The sequence below is a fragment of the Cebus imitator genome, unplaced genomic scaffold, assembly GCF_001604975.1.
Source record: "Cebus imitator isolate Cc_AM_T3 unplaced genomic scaffold, Cebus_imitator-1.0 Scaffold33, whole genome shotgun sequence".
In the NCBI taxonomy this organism is placed as follows: domain Eukaryota; kingdom Metazoa; phylum Chordata; class Mammalia; order Primates; family Cebidae; genus Cebus; species Cebus imitator.
In genome coordinates, this window is record NW_016107348.1 from 5,686,373 (window position 1) to 5,705,497 (window position 19,125).

General features: G+C 41.7%; 1 protein-coding gene and 1 non-coding gene across 2 annotated transcripts in view; both read right to left on the reverse strand.

Moving 5' to 3' along the window:
- The window catches only part of NIBAN1 (niban apoptosis regulator 1), a 159,066-nt gene that overhangs the window by 14,266 nt on the left and 125,675 nt on the right, over nt 1–19,125 (reverse strand). The window contains exons 6-9 of the mRNA XM_017524403.2: nt 17,684–17,799; nt 8,776–8,880; nt 8,306–8,468; nt 3,426–3,613 (exon numbers count right to left, since the gene is read on the reverse strand). Coding sequence (XP_017379892.1) covers nt 3,426–3,613; nt 8,306–8,468; nt 8,776–8,880; nt 17,684–17,799 — 572 coding nt within the window. The remainder of the gene's footprint in view (nt 1–3,425; nt 3,614–8,305; nt 8,469–8,775; nt 8,881–17,683; nt 17,800–19,125) is intronic.
- LOC119470541 lies at nt 6,573–6,634 on the reverse strand. The gene has a single exon (XR_005199451.1). It is a non-coding gene; the product is annotated as a U7 small nuclear RNA (small nuclear RNA).

A 19,125-nucleotide genomic window follows, 5' to 3' on the forward strand; every position in this document is an offset into this window, starting at 1 on the left:
GGCCAAAAGGTAAGAATTTCTTAACAGTCAGATTTCTGGCTTCTCTCTCTCTGTGAAAACAGTTGAATGAACAGTAAAAATCACTGTTTATCTCCATCTTATTTTCTGTCCTTGGGAACTTGACTTTGTAACCACCTAGCAGTACTTTCTCTTGGTTGGACTTATGCTAATGTCACTGGATCTTGTTTAAAAAACTGGTCTCCTTTCTATCAGAATAATGTTTCATCCTTTTAAAAATGTTTATCATTTTGGCTAAATGAATGACTTATGTTAACCTAAGATTCTATTTTGTAATATTCAATGTTTTAAACCTGTGGTATTTACCAAACCTTTTAAAACCAAGCTTTAGATTATCATGCTAAATTGATCAATGCTAAAATTGTTTACATATACAATTTGAGTGAACTCCATGGTCTAAGTCAAATTACCCATGATAACCCATTAGTCATCAGTGCCGTGCACCTAGATTGGAGAAACAACCGGTATTCAAGAGGACGTAAGTCCTCTTACGTTAAGCACAGACTCATGTAGAACCAGGATAGCTGCCTTGTCCTTCCTGAGTCCTTAAGCTTTTGTTTAATAACAAAAAATGACTCACCATGGAAAAGATAAAATTATCCAAATTGAATATACTGATTTGGTGACTTATAAATTGTGGAAATAGTTTAGAACCAATGTTTGGTTCCATATTCGTAGGAAAACAATAACAACTTCAGGTACATTTGGCTACCTGATGGGCCATTTAAACATTTACAAAGGGATTTTATTCAGTTGTCATTTTCAATGCATGTTTTCTGGTTTTATAAAAGTTTTCCCATGCTAGAGGGCTGATATTATAACAGTAGATTTTTATTATGCTACAATGTATTTTCACCAGGTAAAGAAAGCTTTTTATGGTTCACTGAGGACAATCCCTTCATAATCTAGTATCTGGAGATTAGATCTTCTGAAAACATCAGAGAAAGACTGTCCTTGCCCTCCACACTACAGCAAAACTTTGGAGCCGTGAACCTTGGGTTCATAATCTCACAACTGAGAAGGGTCCCTCCACACTCCTGGAACTGTACACCTATTAGACCCCTTAAGCCAAATTAACCAGGGAAATTTCTCCCCAGAAGAAGATGACATTCTTGATGTGAACAGCTTTTCCCAAGAGCATGTGGTTCCCGAGACTTCTGCTATCATAAGACTCTGATCTTTGAATATTTTTTTGTGTATGCTTCTATGAATAATATAAATGAAAAGGGGGTCTACAATGTGCACTTATAGGGTATACTTTTATTTGTGAAGGATTTTGCAGCCAGCCGAATACATGAATAACCTTATACGTTCATAGATAAAAGATGAAGGCCTATGTAGGTGAGAAACTTCAGTGTTATATATGTTGCCTCATAATCAGTCAAAACTTCTCTTAACCTGCATCACGGATTAGATAGAACATGGCCCAGAGGCCTTCACTCTTCTAGAAGGACATCATTTGTTAGGTCCTTTTTCCATGGTTTACAATAAAAGAGGCAATAGTTAGAAATGTCTCCCTCATAATAGGCCCTACAGCAAATTCTACTTTAAAGGCTATCATTACACAACAGACTTTAAATTCTCTTGTGAAAGTTTTGCTAAATAATAAAATTGTCTAAATAGAAAAGTACCTGCGCAGCTGCTGACACTTGTGGCCTATGGAGAAATACATCAAATGTAGATTACAAAAATTCAGTTGTAGAGAATTAATGAAAAGACCACTTAGTCAAGTGAGTAGACTCTTCATCTAACTCATTCTTTAATCTACTTAATTTTAGGTGGTTTGGTTTATGGGGACCCTGGGTAAGGAGCATACCCAAACTCTTGGTATTATCCTCCCAATAGTCATAATAATAGTCTTTCTGGTGCACTGTATTCTTTCAAAGGTTTTAAATGTTTGCATGCAGCCATCTCTAGAGCCTCAAATGGTCCCTCTTCAACTGAAATGACAAAAGCTGAAACAAACATGTGACTGTGAGGACTCTGTAACCTATATGAATGACATGCTGAGACTGGAAACCCAAAATGATGGTAACTGGGAGTGGTGCTAAGGCCCTGAGTTTTGGTCATACTCTCACCTAAGTGAGAACCTGAGCAAAAAAGGAGAATTATTTTTAAACAAAATTTTAAATGGGAGGCCCTTATTTTGGACTACGCTCATGCACTAGGCCCCAACAAACCAAACTAAAATGGAGTCACTCATGCTAAATGTGACATAACCAAGCTAGGGCTTTAGGAAAACACATAGATCCCAGAACAGACCAGGTTTTATTTTTCCCCTGTAAACAGGATATTCTGGCATAAGGAGGTACCCTCTAGTTAGTCCTTATTCCCTCCTTGCAAAACCCACTGTTCTACTGTTTCCCAGTAGGCTTCAAAAGCATATAATTACATTTACAGTAGCGATAGTAACCTCAATGACTAAGGTTTTGGTCAATCTCTCAAAATTGAGAAAATGACCAAAAAGAGGGAATTGCTAACGAAAACCAAATATGGCCTGAGAAGGATTCCATACTTCTATATTTGAGTCCTTGTGGATGAACTGTAACCTTGCTTAATAGTCAGACAAAATTGAAAACCTAGCTTAGTAGTATGCGCCTGTAATAACAGCTGAGTGTTGGCCAATCCCAGCGGCCATACTTCAACCACTCATAGACTGCTGAATGTTCAAACTGTGTTCAAATAAGGCAAATGCCAAACTGTAACCAAGCTCACTGTTTCTGTACCTCACTTCCAATTTCTGTATGTCACATGACCTTTTTTGTCTATAAACTTGTTCTGACCATGAGGCACCCCTGGAGTCTCTGTGAATCTGCTGTGATTCTGGGGTCTGCCTGATTCTCGAATGGTTTGTTGCTCAGTTAAACTCCTTTAAATTTAATTTGTCTGAAGTTTTTTTAAAAAAATCAGATCTCTTATCATGAGACTGTATTTTTGAAAACAAACCAAAAATGTTCTATAAATGAGGATGTATACTTGCACAAATAAAGAAAAACTATGGGAAAAATATATACCAAGCTATTTCTATTAGTTAATTCAGGGAGGTGGGAATAGGGATTGCCTAGGAGTCTGGGTTGGAGTAGGATTAGTGGGTATCAGTCATGGTGATTAAGTTTACCTTTATATATATTTCAGTGTGTTGTTTCACTCGTACAAACAAGTTATTATTTTTCTAACTTGAAAACCATCAATAAAAATATCAGGTAGATGGATGGATGAATAGATGGATGAATTGGGTGTCTGAATGAATGGAAAAAAGGCTGGATACATGGAGGGAAGGGCAGAAGAATGGAAGCAAAAAAAGAAGGAAGGAAGGGAGGAAGGGAGGGAGAAATGGCAGATGAAGCCTCATGGAAAAGACAGCCAGGCAGACCATTCACACCCAGCTCCCCAGCTTTGTATCCTACCTCCTTTAGCTGGACACTGTCTTTGGTGGTCTGGAAGTTCTGGCTGAGTTCATCCACTTCTTTTTCAAAGAGTAGACGTACTTCACTGAATCCCGAGCTCACTGGTCCCATGAGCTCCTCCAGGATGGATGCCAGGAATGGCTGCACACTCTCTGCACAGCTTTTCTCTGCTGGCTCAGCCACCATTGCTGGGGTAGGAAATAGATTTTTTTAAAAAAAACATGACATAGGGCAAAACTGGGCTTGTGCGCACTGGAGCCAGACCAGAGCTGAATGGTTCCCCGTGGAGCCATTTAACAGCAAGGCAAGCTCAAGTGGCCATGATAGACTAGCACAACAAGCCTGGTGCCCGTGGTCACAAGAAAGGAAAACCACTGAACCCTTCTGAGAACTGGAACAAACCTATCCACATCCCAAGCTTTCCTCTGCCCTGGGATAAGATGCATTTTTCTGCTTGGTCCCTCTGAACATCCAACTCTTCATATAAAAAAGAAAAGGCTGGTGATCCACCTATCTACTGTCAATCACCATCATTAAATATGCACAGTTTGTCTTCTAAAAACACAATTTACTGTTTTAATTCGGTTCTCTAGGAGTTAATTGCTCAGTATAATTCCATCCCCCTTTCCTCACCAAAATTCTTTTTAAGAACTCCAGTACATTCTTTTCTTGAGCCAATGGAACCAAATTCCATTCAGTTTGCCACCCTGCCTCCTGGCCCCATTCCTGATTAAAACAAGACGAAACAAAATCACAACAGGTTTTCTGATCAAGACGACATGCTTAGTGACACAAATGTAGAGTACATTTTGATCATGAAGAGGAATGAAAAAATGTCACCGTAATTCCAGTCCCCAGAGGAAAGTACTGCTCTTTGATTTAGAAGAGGGAGAGCACAGTGAAGCTCCTGGTCCAGTCTAGGTAGCACATGGAAAACTGCATTGCTTTCAGAGCAGAGGTGATTCTTATGATCAGCCAAGAAGCCACAATGGAGTGAAGGAGGCCGGAGCTGGAAGAAGCCTGAGCTCGCTCCACGGACTGGATGGCTAGCTTTGTGGATCCAGGCACATCACAGAGCCTTGCCATAGAATCACAGAACGAAGAACAGAAGCACAAATGGAGCTGATGTCCAGTCTCTCCACTTTACAGATGGAAAAAATGAGGCCTGGAGATGTTTGATTCCACAAACGTCACACCCTAATTTGCAGGAGCAGGGCTACCATTCAAGTATCTTTCTTAAGTTCTTCTTGGCAATTTGCCTACAGTGAGATGAATGGTCTCATTCTTATTTCAACGGGCAGAAATATTTCACAGAGTTGTGCAGGGCCAGATCATGGCCTCTTATTCTGAGAATCTGAGATGACTAATCCTATGAATATTACAAATCACTTATAAATATTTGGGATGTAAAATATTACACAGGTCATAACATTATTAAGGAAAAAACCCTTTCAATTGTATGATCCAAATATGACACCATCTAAGAGTCTTCTAAAAATTACTTGCTTGACACTAAAGCATAAAACTGTTTGTCAGGAGAATAAATTAATTATTAGTTAATTAACTTTAAAGAGAGGAAGTATTTGAAAAGCAGCTAATTGAAATGTCAGAACAATGCTGAATATGAGGAATAGACAATAAACATCTAGCAGTAACTGGCAGATTTCACCTGCTAGGTGGGGCTGAGATGGGCACAGGAGGGCCGTGGGAGGGAACGTTCCTCTCTTCCCTCTCTCTCTCTCTCCCTACTTACCAGAGTATGCTCCTGTCCCCTCTCTGCACCTTTATTCAATGTTCCTTTACCTTGCCTTCTTTCCTCTACCTCTGCTCGTAAACATCCTATTCCTCTCTTCAAAGCCCAGTTCAAATTTCACTGTAACCTCCTGGAACCCCTGCACGGCTTCCTGAGCTGTGGTCTGCAGGTGTTTCCTTATGGGCTGGATAAGTTCCACATCCCATTCGTGTATGTGCTGCTATTTTTCTTTCTTTTCTTTTTTTTTTTTTTTTGAGATGGAGTTTTGCTCTTGTTGCCCAGGCTGAAGTGCAATGGCGTGATCTTGGCTCACCGCAACCTCTGCCTCCCAGGTTCAAGTGATTCTTGTGCCTCAGCCTCCTGAGTGGCTGGGATTACAGGCATGAGTCACCACACCTGACTACTTTTTGTATTTTTTTTAGTAGAGATGGGGTTTCTCCATGTTGGTCAGGCTGGTCCCGAACTCCTGACCTCAGGTGATCTGCCCGCCTCAGCCTCCCAAAGTGCTGGGATTCCAGGCGTGAGTCACCGTACCTGGCTGTGCTGCTATTTTTCAAGCAGGCAGAGATGCTGCTGTGATGCATATGTGTTTGACACATTAATTGATAAGCCTTACTGAAGTGAAGGAAGGAGCTGAACAGAGTGATGATGCCTGAAAGGTGAGGGCCAGAGGTGGGTTTGGAGTCCGACTCTCCCACAACTAGCTCTGGAATCTCAGCAAGTTACTGAATTTCTACCTCAGTATTTTCATCTGTAAAATGGGGATCATAAAAGCAATTATGGTGAGGATTAAGTGAGTTTACTGTATTAAAAGTGCTTACAACTCTGGAAGTGGCCCCTTGGAAGGACCCAGTAACTGCTAGCTCTTATTGTACCTGTTGGCGTTGGTATTTTTTCCAGGCCCCCAACACTAGACCTGTGCTCTCATTACGAGGGGCCCACGTAGACTTCTTGAGGTTGAAATGGGCTCGATGCTCACACTGGGACCACTGTGCTCTTTGTTCCTGCCTCTGGTGGGAACACGTTTTTCCTTCTGTTTCAGCATCTGTGACATGCTTTGTATCCTCTCCTTGTACAATCACATGGTCTCCTTTGAATCAGTCTAGCCATTGTACTCAGCAGAAATAGAATAAACGCTTATTGAATGAATAAATAATTGTGCAGCAGAACTAAAGTTCAGGGGCTTTACTCCCAAGAGCCATATGGGAGGAAAGGGAGAGATTACCATTTAATACTCCCCAGGTTTTTTTTTGTTTTTTTTTTTTTTAAGAAATCCAAAGCCTTTTATTAATGTAACCTAAGGTACACTTCCTTGTTTTAAAGTGGAGCACTGGATGCCTGGTTAAAATGTGTTAGTGGTATTTCATTTTATTTATTTATTTATTCATTTATTTGGGGGCTTTCTGGCAAAAACTGGAAAGCCTGCTAGACAAATTCTAAAAGAGCTGTAACACTGATATTCCATTTAAAAAGGACTTGATCATTACTTCCTTTTATGGCTTCCTTTAGGAAATAAATACTGATCCCAGGCAAAATCTTTTTCCATCATATGTGGCTACACCAGAGCCAAAGAGATTTAGGCAAAGGAGGACAATTTAATTCCAGTCATGAGAATGGCTATGGTTAGGCCCAAATTAGTCCAGATAGAGCAAATTTTGCCACAGGAGTTGAGCATTGGCAGTTTTAAGTAGTACAGAGTCTTTAAATATATAGCCAACTCTAGATTAGTTATGCAAACGGAGGAATAAGAGACTCGAATAGTAGAAAACATCAAATACTCTGAAATTAATGTAGAGCTGGCTTTGGAAAGGATGGCGTAAACAGACACACAGAGATAAACAGACACACACACCTGTGCTGGAGCTGGGCCTCCTCTAACCTCCTCCCAGCAGGACCTGTGCTAAGAACCCTGAAGCAAGCTGGGCTGCAGTGGAAAGGGGGCCTGAACTGCAGAGGGTAATCCACAAAGCAGACAGCCCAGACACTCAAGCCTCCTGAGCACAGGAATAGGGTGTTCCTTGGTCACTGCTAAAACTCCATTGTCTGGCTTGGAAAGCACTTAGTGAATAGTTTCTAATGAATGAATGAGTGAGTGAGTGAATAATCCGAGAACTCTCCAAGAAGACTGTCCGTAAACAATCACAGGTAAGCCTGCAAGCTTCTCCTCTGAAGTGACACTAGGTGTGGTGTGTTTGTTGGGGTGTAGAGGCCCCAGATAGAATGGGGAACCATAGAATTTCATTCTGCAGGATTCCTTAGAGGCCACCTAAGGCCTCTCGTATGGGAATAGGTAAACTGTTTTCTGTAAAGGACCAAATAGTAAATATTTGTGCCTTTGTGGTCCATAAGGCCTCCATTACAACTATTCACTTCTGCTGTTGCAGCACAAAAGCAGCCACAGATAATAGGCAAGTGAATGTGCCTGGCTGTGTGCCAATAAAACATTATTTACAAAAACAGGTGGTGGCCTGATACAGCTCAAGGGCTTCAGTTTACCTACCCCACTCCTGTGGATCCTCCTAATTTCAGAGGAGGCCACTGAGGTAATTAGAAGTTGAGTGACCTCCCAAGGTATGCATGGACTGGCTAATATTGGAGTTGGGGCTACAAACCCACATTTATTGGGTTTGTAGTGTTATTGGGTATGACTCTAAGCCAAAATTTTAGGTTTTCCTGTTAGAGGAAAATCCATGTATTCATTGATTTGATTATTCACTGAGAGTCTACATATGCCCGGCGTGGCACCAGGCCCTGGGTATACTTGAGTAAACCTGGGTGACATGGCTCAGCTCTTTGGGAGCTTATAGCAGAGAGGAGGCAGGGCAGAAGCCAGTCTAATTCAGTATCAGGAAGGCTACAATGGGACTTGGGAGTGCAGGCAGTATCAGAATACACAGGCACTGCCAAAGGCAAGAAGCAAACCTTCCTCTGCCTTGCATCCATGAAGCTTCCACGGGAAGGCCCAGGCCCCTAACGGTACCTCCAGCATGCTCCTTTGCAGCTGTGATCACCTCCTCCCAGTTTCTTAAGTTTAATTATCCTCTAAAACCATGTATTCCTGCTACATGGTGGATCCCTGCGTGTACAGCTTATTTAATTAGTAAGAGCATGGATTATCTCCACTGACCTTTGATCTTTCCAATTAAATAGTTCTTTGAGTTCACAATCTGATCCATGTCAGAACGGATTGTTCCTTCCAGGCCTTTTGTCAGAGCTCTGCATTCCTCCTTCAAGGCACTTAATCCTTCTGAAACTTGATGCTGAACCAGGGTGTAGGCCTCCTCGAGGAGCTGCAACAGGGAATAACACATAAATCAGGGCTCTGTCATGTGTAAGCACTGATGGAGTCAGAGGGAGGAGCCTTCATCACAGACCATCATAACATAAACAGAACTGTACACACATTGTAATTTTTCTTTCAAAGTTGGAGTCTGTTTGGATTAGTCTTCATGTAAATGAGATTGAGTAGGTTTGAGGTAGGCATTTCTACACTCAGGGAAGGAATTATCAAACAACAACTACAAATGCCCTAAAAGAAAAGGGAAGGGAATGTTCCCATTTTGAGTAGCTCAACTGTGGTGCAAAACCATTGCTTACAACAAGCCAGGTCCTCTTTCTGTCGTTCTTCTTCCCCTTCATCTTAGGCAGCAGGTCTGTCTGAAGAGTGGGCAGGAGCTCCTCCATCACCAGGTTACTCAGGATCTGCACAGCAGAAGACAGCCCAGAGTCAGTCAGATGGTGATGGCTACATCTAAATATCAGGCCAACTAAAGACGTCCTGATTAGCTGTCCCTGTCCTAGACCAGATGAACTCTGTAGTGGGTTAACAGTGTAACCTGTTAACCCACAGAGGCCACAGAAATCCCAACCAAGACAATCTTAGAGGCTGAACATTCTTAAACATCCACAAGGAACAGTAACATCTGCTGATATTCTCCTCTTGTTTTCCCAATGAAAATAACAACTTCCCCAATTTCAAACTTCACATATTCAAATTTGTGATGTTGATCATGTTAGGGTCACCACCTGCCAGGGTCTGCCTACAGACCCCAGCTGTACCACAGATGAATAAATGCATTCACACACAGAATACAGCGAACGAGTGGGTTGAGGGGTTGTGAGCTTCTCACAGAGAGAGATTGCAGCTATGCAACACCCATTAGCTTGCCCTCTCCCCATTTATTTAGTATAGATTTAATAACAGAGGCTTTAAGTCAATACACTTAATAGAAAAGGTTTAAAGGTCAGGTTCTGATGCTTAAAGCAAACCCTATGAATTGATAATATCCTTGGTTAACCTCCCCACAAGAGGGCCATCCAGCTGTAAGTTTAGTTTCAAGACCACATGAGTAAACAAGTTAATTAGGTAAACTCCCCTACATACTCTAGCTATTTGCCTTACTTATTAACTAAATGTAAAGGGGATTTAGGCTACCTGCAGCCGAAAATACTACTGAAACTATTTTTAAAAACCCTTCCAAAAGGGTTTGGAACTATATTCCATAAACTTTCTCTACTATTTTTCCCTTAATATTTTTACTATCATCCTGAGGGGATTCCTACATAAACTAGAAGAACTTAGAGGGTAGAGTAAAATGGAAGATTCCAATAAGGAATAAACACATCATTAGTAAAATCGTGAAGTGAATGCTAGGCTTGGTTTGGTGGCTCGAGTCTTGGTCTGTGTTCCCTGTCATTCCCCCTAACCCCCTTCATGATCAAGGTATCGAAGTATCTTCATGCTCTTAGTCCCTACTGTCCCCTGGGTCCTATCATCATCCTTTTTAATGTTTAGGAAAAGAAGGGAGGAGCAGTCTGAAGAAGTGAGAATAATGTCTGGACCAACCAGACCCCATGTACCACTGTATCCCACCATGCAGCGCCTTCATCCAGCACTGGAGAAAGGCTGAGGGGATGCTCCAGGAGATACAGCCACACTGAAGGGTAAACAACAAAGAAGATCTGCAAGGTTGTCTGCTAGACCTGCTCTTCCAAAGCCAGAACCTAAGCCTCAAAAGGCCCCTGCAAAGAAGGAAGAGAAGGTACACAAAAGGAAAAAAGGGAAAGGCTGGCGCTGGCATGGAGGGAAATAATCCCGCAGAAAATGAAGATGCCAGAACAGACCAGGCACAGAAAGCTGTCGGTGCTGTAGACACCAGAGGAAGTGTGTGCATTTCTGGCAACTGTGTACTTCTGGTGACTGCACAATTTGAAATACTGTTTTTTAAAATGGACTTTTATAAAAATGCAGAATGTTGTCTTACTTTTCTTAAAGCTATGTTATTATCACACAGAATATTTCATTGTTTTTGGTGGAGGGGGCATATGTCACTAATAGAATGTGTCCGAAGCTGGACTGATGTGGGGAAACACCTTTCTTTCCAGTTTTGAGAAACTTCCTCTTGGCTCTCAGAAGGGGATTCCCTGACATTGACACACATTACCTTGGCAGAAACACCTTATGGTGTGGAAAAACAAAAATTCTTTTTTATTTCCTCTTCTCCCTCTCTGCCTTTAGTATGGTCTTAACTTCCTTAAACCCAGAGACCTGTTGGGACCTGACACCTAAAATTAGTTAGCAGTCAGGGGGTCATCTGGACCTTCCAGTCACCCCTATTGAGAGGACATCTCTCAAAAGAACAGCAGTTCCTTTTTTAGACTGTGGATTTCCAGACTGATGATTCTGCCATTTTCATTTCATGTCCTGAAAGTCAAGATTGGCTCATGAAAAGTTGTTAAACAACATGCTACCTGTGAAATGTCAACCCTCGCTGCAATCAAGAGTCTAAGCAAATTATTTCACTGGGTTTTATACAGCTTTCTGATGTTGGTTCATTGAAAAAGAGAGTTTGGAAGTTGTTGTATACTACTAGTGATTGCTCATGTCCTGCCTAATATACTATGATTGCTTATAAAAAGCATCTTTTGACAGGGGGATGGAGACAGCAAATCACCATGGCACGTGTGTACATACACAGCAATCCTGCAAGATCTGCACATGTAACCCAGAACGTAAAGTACAATTTTAAAAAAAGCATGTTTTATAAGGCTGGATACAGTTGAAAAAAGGAAAAAGAAGCGAATAATAAATATTTTGGAACAATCAAAAATTTGAAACATTTATGGGAGGGGTGTGAGATAATTAATGGAGACTGAAACAAATAAAAAAAAGGAAAAACTAAAAAAAAAATGGGAGGGAGTGTCTAAAATTTTCAGGTGTTTTTAAAAAATGTGTTCCCACATTGCTCCTAAAATTTTGCTTGGATAAATTAAACTATTTCTTGTGAATCTGAGCAGTATTCTACATATCCACTAATGCTTCTGGCCTCTCCTTCTTTACCCCTGTCCCTGAATTGCAGCAGCTTTGCTGTTCAGATTCACTTTCACCATGAATCTTTTGAGGCCCATAGCTCAGCTTGCAATCATAGTCTGCACACTAAGATTTACAAACGGGGCAAGCATAGTTTTAAGAAACGAAGCAGGCAGAAAAGCAGAGAATCACTTGAAGCATCTGTTCTATGAGTTTGAAATAATATTTGTCCAAAATAACTGATCTCCTTTCACTGTTCATAAAAATTCAAATTATGCTTTGGGAATTAAGGAAGATTTGCTCTGAGGTCAACTGGTCAGCCTCATGCTAGTGGAACTGCTCATGAGCTCACTCGATCTTGCCTGTAATCAGGGCTCTGTCACAGCAGGGTGTAACGCTTTTGCTGAACCAAACAGAAACACTCAGGGTAGAGGCTGATGAGCCATCCAGCTCACTGTGCCTGCGGGTTTCTGGGAGAGAAGGTGCTCAGCTCAGCGCAGCAAGTGGGGCTCCTGTCATCTGACATGTGGATTTGCCTGGTGTGACAAAGGTTATGGTGGGGACAGGATTTCCAATAGCCCTGGTAATTCACTAGTGGAGATGTTTTTGACCTTTCTTCACCATTCTCTGGGGGCAGTCGAGAGATGAATCACTATTTTCTGTGGAATTTAAGAGGAACCTAACGTGCAAAACTCCATGGAAATTAGCAGGTCCAACAATTATTGAAAGCAATGGCAAAAACTGCAATTACTTTTGCACAAACCTAATAGATTCAGTGGGTAATTAATAGTCCACCAGCTGTAATTAATAGTCCACCAGCTGACCCTGCTTGATGGGATAAGTTCTGGTTTGGAACACATCTGCCCAAAGTGTGGTATGGGAAGAGTGAGCCAAGAGGAACCGAGACCAATGCCAGAATTTAAAATCAGTGGGTTGACACTATGAAACCCAAGGGTCATAAGAATTGTCCCAATTCATCCTTTTGCAGAGATTGGTTAGAATTTTAGCTTAAGTGTGAAACTGGTTTGAAAATATAAAAATGTTATATATAAAGGCCAAAGAAAAATAATGTTCCATTTGGGTGGGCTTAGAGTTTCTTTAGTCTTTCCCACACAATGTTCCAAGAAATTTGGTTCTATTTTACAACTTAGGGAATTAAAGGAAATATGTCTGGGAACAAAAAGAAGGGGTGGGAGCGGGTTCCAAGTAGGGGGCTGATATGGTTTGGCTCTGTCCCCATCTAAATCTCATCTTGAATTGTAGCTCCTATAATTCCCATGTGTTGTGGGAGGGACCTGGTGGGAGATAATTGAATCATGGGGCAGTTTCCCCCATACTGTTCTCATGGTAGTGAATAAGTCTCACTGGAGCTGATGATTTTAAAGGGTTTTTTTTTTTTCACTTGGCTCTCATTCTCTTTTGTCTGCTGCTATGTAAGACATGCCTTTCCCCTTCTGCCATGATTGTGAGGCCTTAACAGCAACTTGGAACTGTCAGTCCATTAAGCCTCTTTTTCTTTATACATTACCCAGTCTCGGGTATGTCTTTTTCAGCAGCATGAAAACGAATTAATACAGCTGGGGAGTGGGGCTCAGGGAATAGCCATAGGGCAGCAGAGCCTCTGGGTGCTGAAGCTCAAGTGTGTCTCATCCCAACCACCATCTTCACCCTCCAACCTTCAGCTGACCCTGCCCTGACAAAGTGTTGCCTCTCACCTCCCCAGAGCCCCATTCTCTACCAGGGTCTGCCTCCACAAGCAGAGTTTGAAGCCTTTGGGCTTTTTTAGAGAAAATAACTAATCTAATAAATCATAATAATGAAGGAATTCCCTAACTTCCTACCCTCAGAATAGTATCCACTGAATTTTAACATAAGCAACCTAAGAATATCATTTTAGTTTTCTTTTTTTTAATGGGGGGTGGTGGCTAGGGGAGTGTTTGCAGACTTAACTGGTAGGACTTAGAGATTTAAAAATTCTATCACTCCTATAAGAAACTAAGCATGTCACTAGGTTGATCAAAACCAACAAACCCAGGATCACCTCTTAAAGGCCACACCACAGTGCTTCCTTTCAGATGCTGAGCTATGAGGAAGGCATTACATCCAGAGAGACCACCCTCCTTCCTGAGGCAGGCCCCAAGGTCTCACCAGGCTGCTGGCCCAAGCCCCCTGTGTTACTGAGTGGCCATGGGTGAAAGAATCCACTCCAAAGGGGTCACATTCAAGATCTTTCAGCAAAAGACAACTCTGGAGCATATGGACAAGGCCTAAAATATGTGGGTAGTTTTTTTAATTTTTTTTTTTTTGGTCTTAAAACTGTTGTGTGGGAATTATGAGCTGTTCTCTAGCCCATCTGGGTATTTTAAAAGCAAATAATAAATATACCACATAGCTAGAGATATTTTACAGTTGCAAAGCCCTTTCCCTCATGATCTCATTTGATGTATTTACATTGACAAGTAGAAAATATGTTGATGTTTTTACTGACATACAAATATTTTCACCTTAACAGACTGACAGGTAAGTTATTCTGAGTCAGTTGCTTTGCCTGGAAACTTGCCTAAAATAACCATCGCCACGAGGGCCTTCTACACGTGCTGTGTGAGTCATTACTACAAAGGTAATGGAACAAGGCTGGAAGTCTGAATGCAGGTCCCCTAGGGTAGAGGGGTTCAGGGCAGGATTATGATAAAGGTCTTAGCAGACAGGAAGAAAAAATGCAAATAAACCCAAGGCTTTACACAAAAGATGTCATTTTCTCCAATTTGGTTATGCTATACCATATGTCACGCCGTTTTCTTTAACCACTTGGTGGCTTCTTCAGGCCCCCAGCTTCTTTTTTCTAGGAGTCCTAGGGTAGACACTGCTTTACTGTTATGATCCATGTCTTAGAGTCTGTGGGGAACCTTAATCCTTACCTGGCCCCACACAGGAAACTTTGGAAGCCATTTTCTTTTAACAGCTTCTCCAAGCTGGTTTAAATGCATTTCTGTAACAGACTAGCTTTGTGACTTCAGCTGACTGCTCTGAATGTTCTTTCTCTCACCTAGAGGGTGCTGGACAAATAATCCTGAAATGCCTCTCCAGCACTCACATTTTATGAGTCTGTTATTTTGCCAAAATACTTAAATTCTGGGAGGAGCAAAACCACTTTTTTTGTTTTTTTGGTTTTTCTTTGAGACAAGGCCTCACTGTTTCCCAGTGTGCTGGCACAATCACAGCTCACTACATCCTTGAACTCCTGGGCTCAAATGATCTTACTGTCTTGGTGTCTTGGTTTCCCAAGTAGCTGAGACTACGTGCACATACCACCATGCCCAGCTAATTTTTACAAAACTTTTTGAAGAGATCGGATCTCGCTATGTTGTCCAGGCTAATCTCGAACTGTTGGATTCAAGCAGTCTTCCCACCTTGGCCTTCCAAAGTGCTGAGATTATAGGTATGAGCCACCACAGGCAGCCCCTGTGAAACTTCTTACTGGCACACTTGATAACTCCAGTGATTTTTTTTATCTCTTTTCTGCTTTTTTTGTTTTGTTTTGCTTTCCCACTTAAAATGTTTTATACGGCAAAATTAGGAGCTTACTATGACCACTTGCACGAATGCTTTACAATCTCCATCTATATAGAGACACACATACATATACCCCACACACATATGTGCCTTGTCTTCTGCATGCTTTCTATGTGTGTCCTGCCTCACCACGATGGCAAGGGATGAGTACTTTCTCTCTCTTCCAACTTATACCATTTAGCACATAATCAGCCTAAAGCCAAAAGCAGAAAGTAAGCAAAAGAAAACACAACAAACTCAAACTCAACTCCCAGAAAGGACTTATTAAATACCTATTTCCAATGGCATCATGGAGGAATGTGAGTTCACATAAGTTTTCAAGTGAAAGAAAAAAACGAAGCAAAAAGGCATGGCTGAACTCAGGGAGTTATTGATAAATAAATGTGTAACTTAGTATATTCCCATGGTTGGTGTTGGTCTTTCACTGTGTCAGAAGCAGAAGCCATCATTTCCTTTGCCATTTGTCCACTTGGCATATAACCCTGAAACTATCAGCTCCACAGGGCCAGGACCATTCTGGTCTTGTCAATCTCTGGATCACTAGCCCCCAGCACAGTGCCTGGCATAGGGTCAGTGCTCAGTAAATAGTAGTTGAGGTTGGGCATGGTGGCTCATGCCTGTAATCCCAGCACTTTGGGAGGCCGAGGTGGGCGGATCACCTGAGGTCAAGAGTTTGAGACCAGCCTGGCCAACATGATGAAACTCCGCCTCTAAAAATTAGCTGGGCATGGTGGCATGCACCTGTAATCCAGCTACTTGAGAGGCTGATGTAGGAGAATTGCTTGAACCTGGGAGGCAGAAGTTGCAGTGAGCCAAGATTGCGTCATTGCCCTCCAGCCCAGCAAGACTCAGTCTCAAAAAAAATAGTAGTTGAATGAATGAAACTGGGCAAGTCACTTTGCTGTTATATGCTTCCCTCTGTTTTCTCATTTACAAAATTGAAATAATAATAACTGCCCTACTCATCTCATCAGACTGGCAAGACAAACAGCATTAGGTTTTGAATGTTGTCAAGTATCACAAACACGCATTTGACTACTAGTCTATTAACTGTGTTGGCTTACATGGCAGGCCAGCTGGTGTCAGGTGCTTCAGCCGCCCCTTTTGACACTTTTTGTTTTCCTTTATGGTATAAGTACAGTAACTATTTAGTTCTCTCAGATTTATGAGGGAACTTCCCCAAAATATCAGAAATCAAGACTTGTTAAAAATTCTGGAAGAAGTAAGTCTCAGGTTGGGAAATAAATGAGTTTAGAATCTGCCAAAAAGAAAAAAACGAAAGAGAAGATTCTAATGGTAAACACATGTTCTCACATGGTGAAACTATAAAGAAGAGCTCCCTCATGGGTTTTCAGCATTAGATGTTTAATGGCCACACAGAGGCAAGGCACCATTTGGCATACTCCAAATATTGTTCTACAATAATAAATTCCACTGGCTCCCAAAAAAGGTACCATGGGAGATGTGGAAAAAATAAAAAATAAAAAAGATAATATTCTTTTTTGAGATAGAGTTTCGCTCTTATTGCCCTGTGCAATGGCATGATCTCGGCTCAGCGCAATCTCTGCCTCCCGGGTTTAAGCAGTTCTTCTGCCTCAGCCTCCCAAGTAGCTGGGATTATAGGCATGCGCCCCCACAGCCGGCTAATTTTGTTTTTTTTTTTAGTAGAGATGGGGTTTCTCCATGTTGGTCAGGCTAGTCTTGAGCTCCCAACCTCAAGTGATCTAACCGCCTTGGCCTCCCAAAGTGCTAGAGTTACAGGCATGAGCCACCACGCCCAGCCCAAAAGACAGCATTCTTAAATATCATGTTACTTTATGTAAATCTGCCCATATCCAGCCTCCTCTTCTTGGCTGAAGCAGCCATGTGACTGACATCATCATGGAGGCTGGGATCACATCATAAAGCATAGTTTCCTTTGGAGATTTATAATACTGTCCCTGGGATTAAGCCCACCGAAGTGCTTAGGCCATGACTGGCATCTAATCAGGGTCATGAGAAGTTATAATGTACCACAGGGACAGAAAACTAGAAAAGGTAAATGAAACATATAGAAAACTGTCTAATGCTTTGAATTTTTTTCATTACTTCATTTACACATAATTCAATAAAGACAGCTGCGTGCCAAATACTTCTCCAACTGCATCTCACTTGTCACAACGCTGCAAGGTAAACATTATTATTCTTATTTTTTTCCAGGGGAGCAATCTGAGACTAAAAGAGGTTAAGTAAGTTGGCATGACTTAAGTTCAAGCTTCATGACCCTAACTAAAGCCCTGTCATACACTTTGCACTATTCCTTGCTACTCACACTTGATTCTGGTGTGGAAGCACAAGGTCATTTGAAAGAGTAATTCTTTTCATAGAAAACAGTGGAGGCAGCTCTTTCCATTGTAGTTCATGTTTTTGGCTGCTCTATGTCATGCCCAGTCTGGTGGTCTTGGTGGTGGGTGCCCAGTAGTTTGCTGACCAATGCTTCCAGACATGAGAGAGATGGCCTTTGGAACCACATCTTCCATACTTGCAACTTTTTTGTTGGATTGTTTAATAAAATGACCGTGACTTCCTACCACCCAAACACCCAAACATAGGCAGAATCCAAAATGTTGAGCCCCATGTTACCTGGATTTCATCCCCAGTGATCATTTCCCAGGAGCCATAGTGACCCTTCTCCTGTCGGAAGAATTGCACAGCTTCTAAAAAGGCTTGGGCTTCAAATGTCATCTGCTTCATGTAATCTAAAGAAAAGATGAAGGGGCATTGAGCAAGGTAAAACACTCTACATTTCCCCATAGCTCTTCAAGTGCAGTGGCTCAGAGACCTAGCATTATCTGAACATGAGAATGCATGGAATTATGAGACACAGAGAAAGTTAAGCAAGTACTGAATTCAAAGTTAATTTGTAAGTGAGGCATACATCACATTACTGGTTCATTGCCCTAGCTGATAAATTCTATCAGTTACTGAGCATGCCGATTAGGACTCGAAGCAGTCCCATCTCCCTTACCCTCTCTTGTACATGCTTCCCTATCCACCCACAGGCAGTCAGTGACTTTACGCCACCAGCTGTGACACCTCACTCAGGCAGACTGTCCCTTAAAAGCGCCTCTTGTGTTCAAAGTGTATCCTTCCAGTTTCCCAACCAAAACTCCAATTTCTCTGTGACGTGATATCAGCTTTCAATACAATATGCATCAATACAACATGCAAATTTATGCAAATGAAGATAATTGCTAAAGCTTACAAAGCAGAATAATGTTCATCTAATCACTTTACATATTTCATTGAAACCTCACAAAAACCCTTGAGAAGAGTAGTATTATCCTCATTTTACAGATGAGGAGACCAAGGCATGGAAAGATAAATTAATTGCCTAGCTCATACAGCTAGTGAGTGGCAGATCCAGGGCGTGAAAGGTTGTCTGACCTCAGAGCTTGCCTCTAGCCATGATACTATGTTGTCTCACATACTAGTTTTATGGGTTCACCCTTCTAAACATATTGGATTTTAAATGGTGTCATATCTGAGAGGTACTATCCTACCACAAGGAATAACTATTTAATGGTAGAATTTCAGGTGTGGTAGAGGGATCTGGGGCTGAATGGCCTTCTCAGAGTTTCATAAGTCATGCTACGCATGCAGTGGCTTCATTTCCAGCACGTAAAATTGGCTTTTGGGGGACACAATGATAACAGAACTATAGAAATCTTCGTGGAGAAATGAACTTTAGAAATAATCTAATCAAATAATAAATAATCAAGCCTTAGAAAGGGGAAATAAAATGGGCAAAGTGAAGCGAGTAAAAAGGCCAAGTTCCCTGACTCTCCTCCTACAAGGCACAAAGCTCTCCTTCATTAGCATATTTATAGGGCAACATTAGATTGATGATTTACAGGTGAGGAGGAACCATCACAGCTTTAGACAGTGGGATTCTTCAGTAAAACACTAAATAGTTGGCCGGGCGCGGTGGCTCACGCCTGTAATCCCAGCACTTTGGGAGGCCGCGGCGGGTGGATCACGAGGTCAAGAGATCGAGACCATCCTGGTCAACATGGTGAAACCCC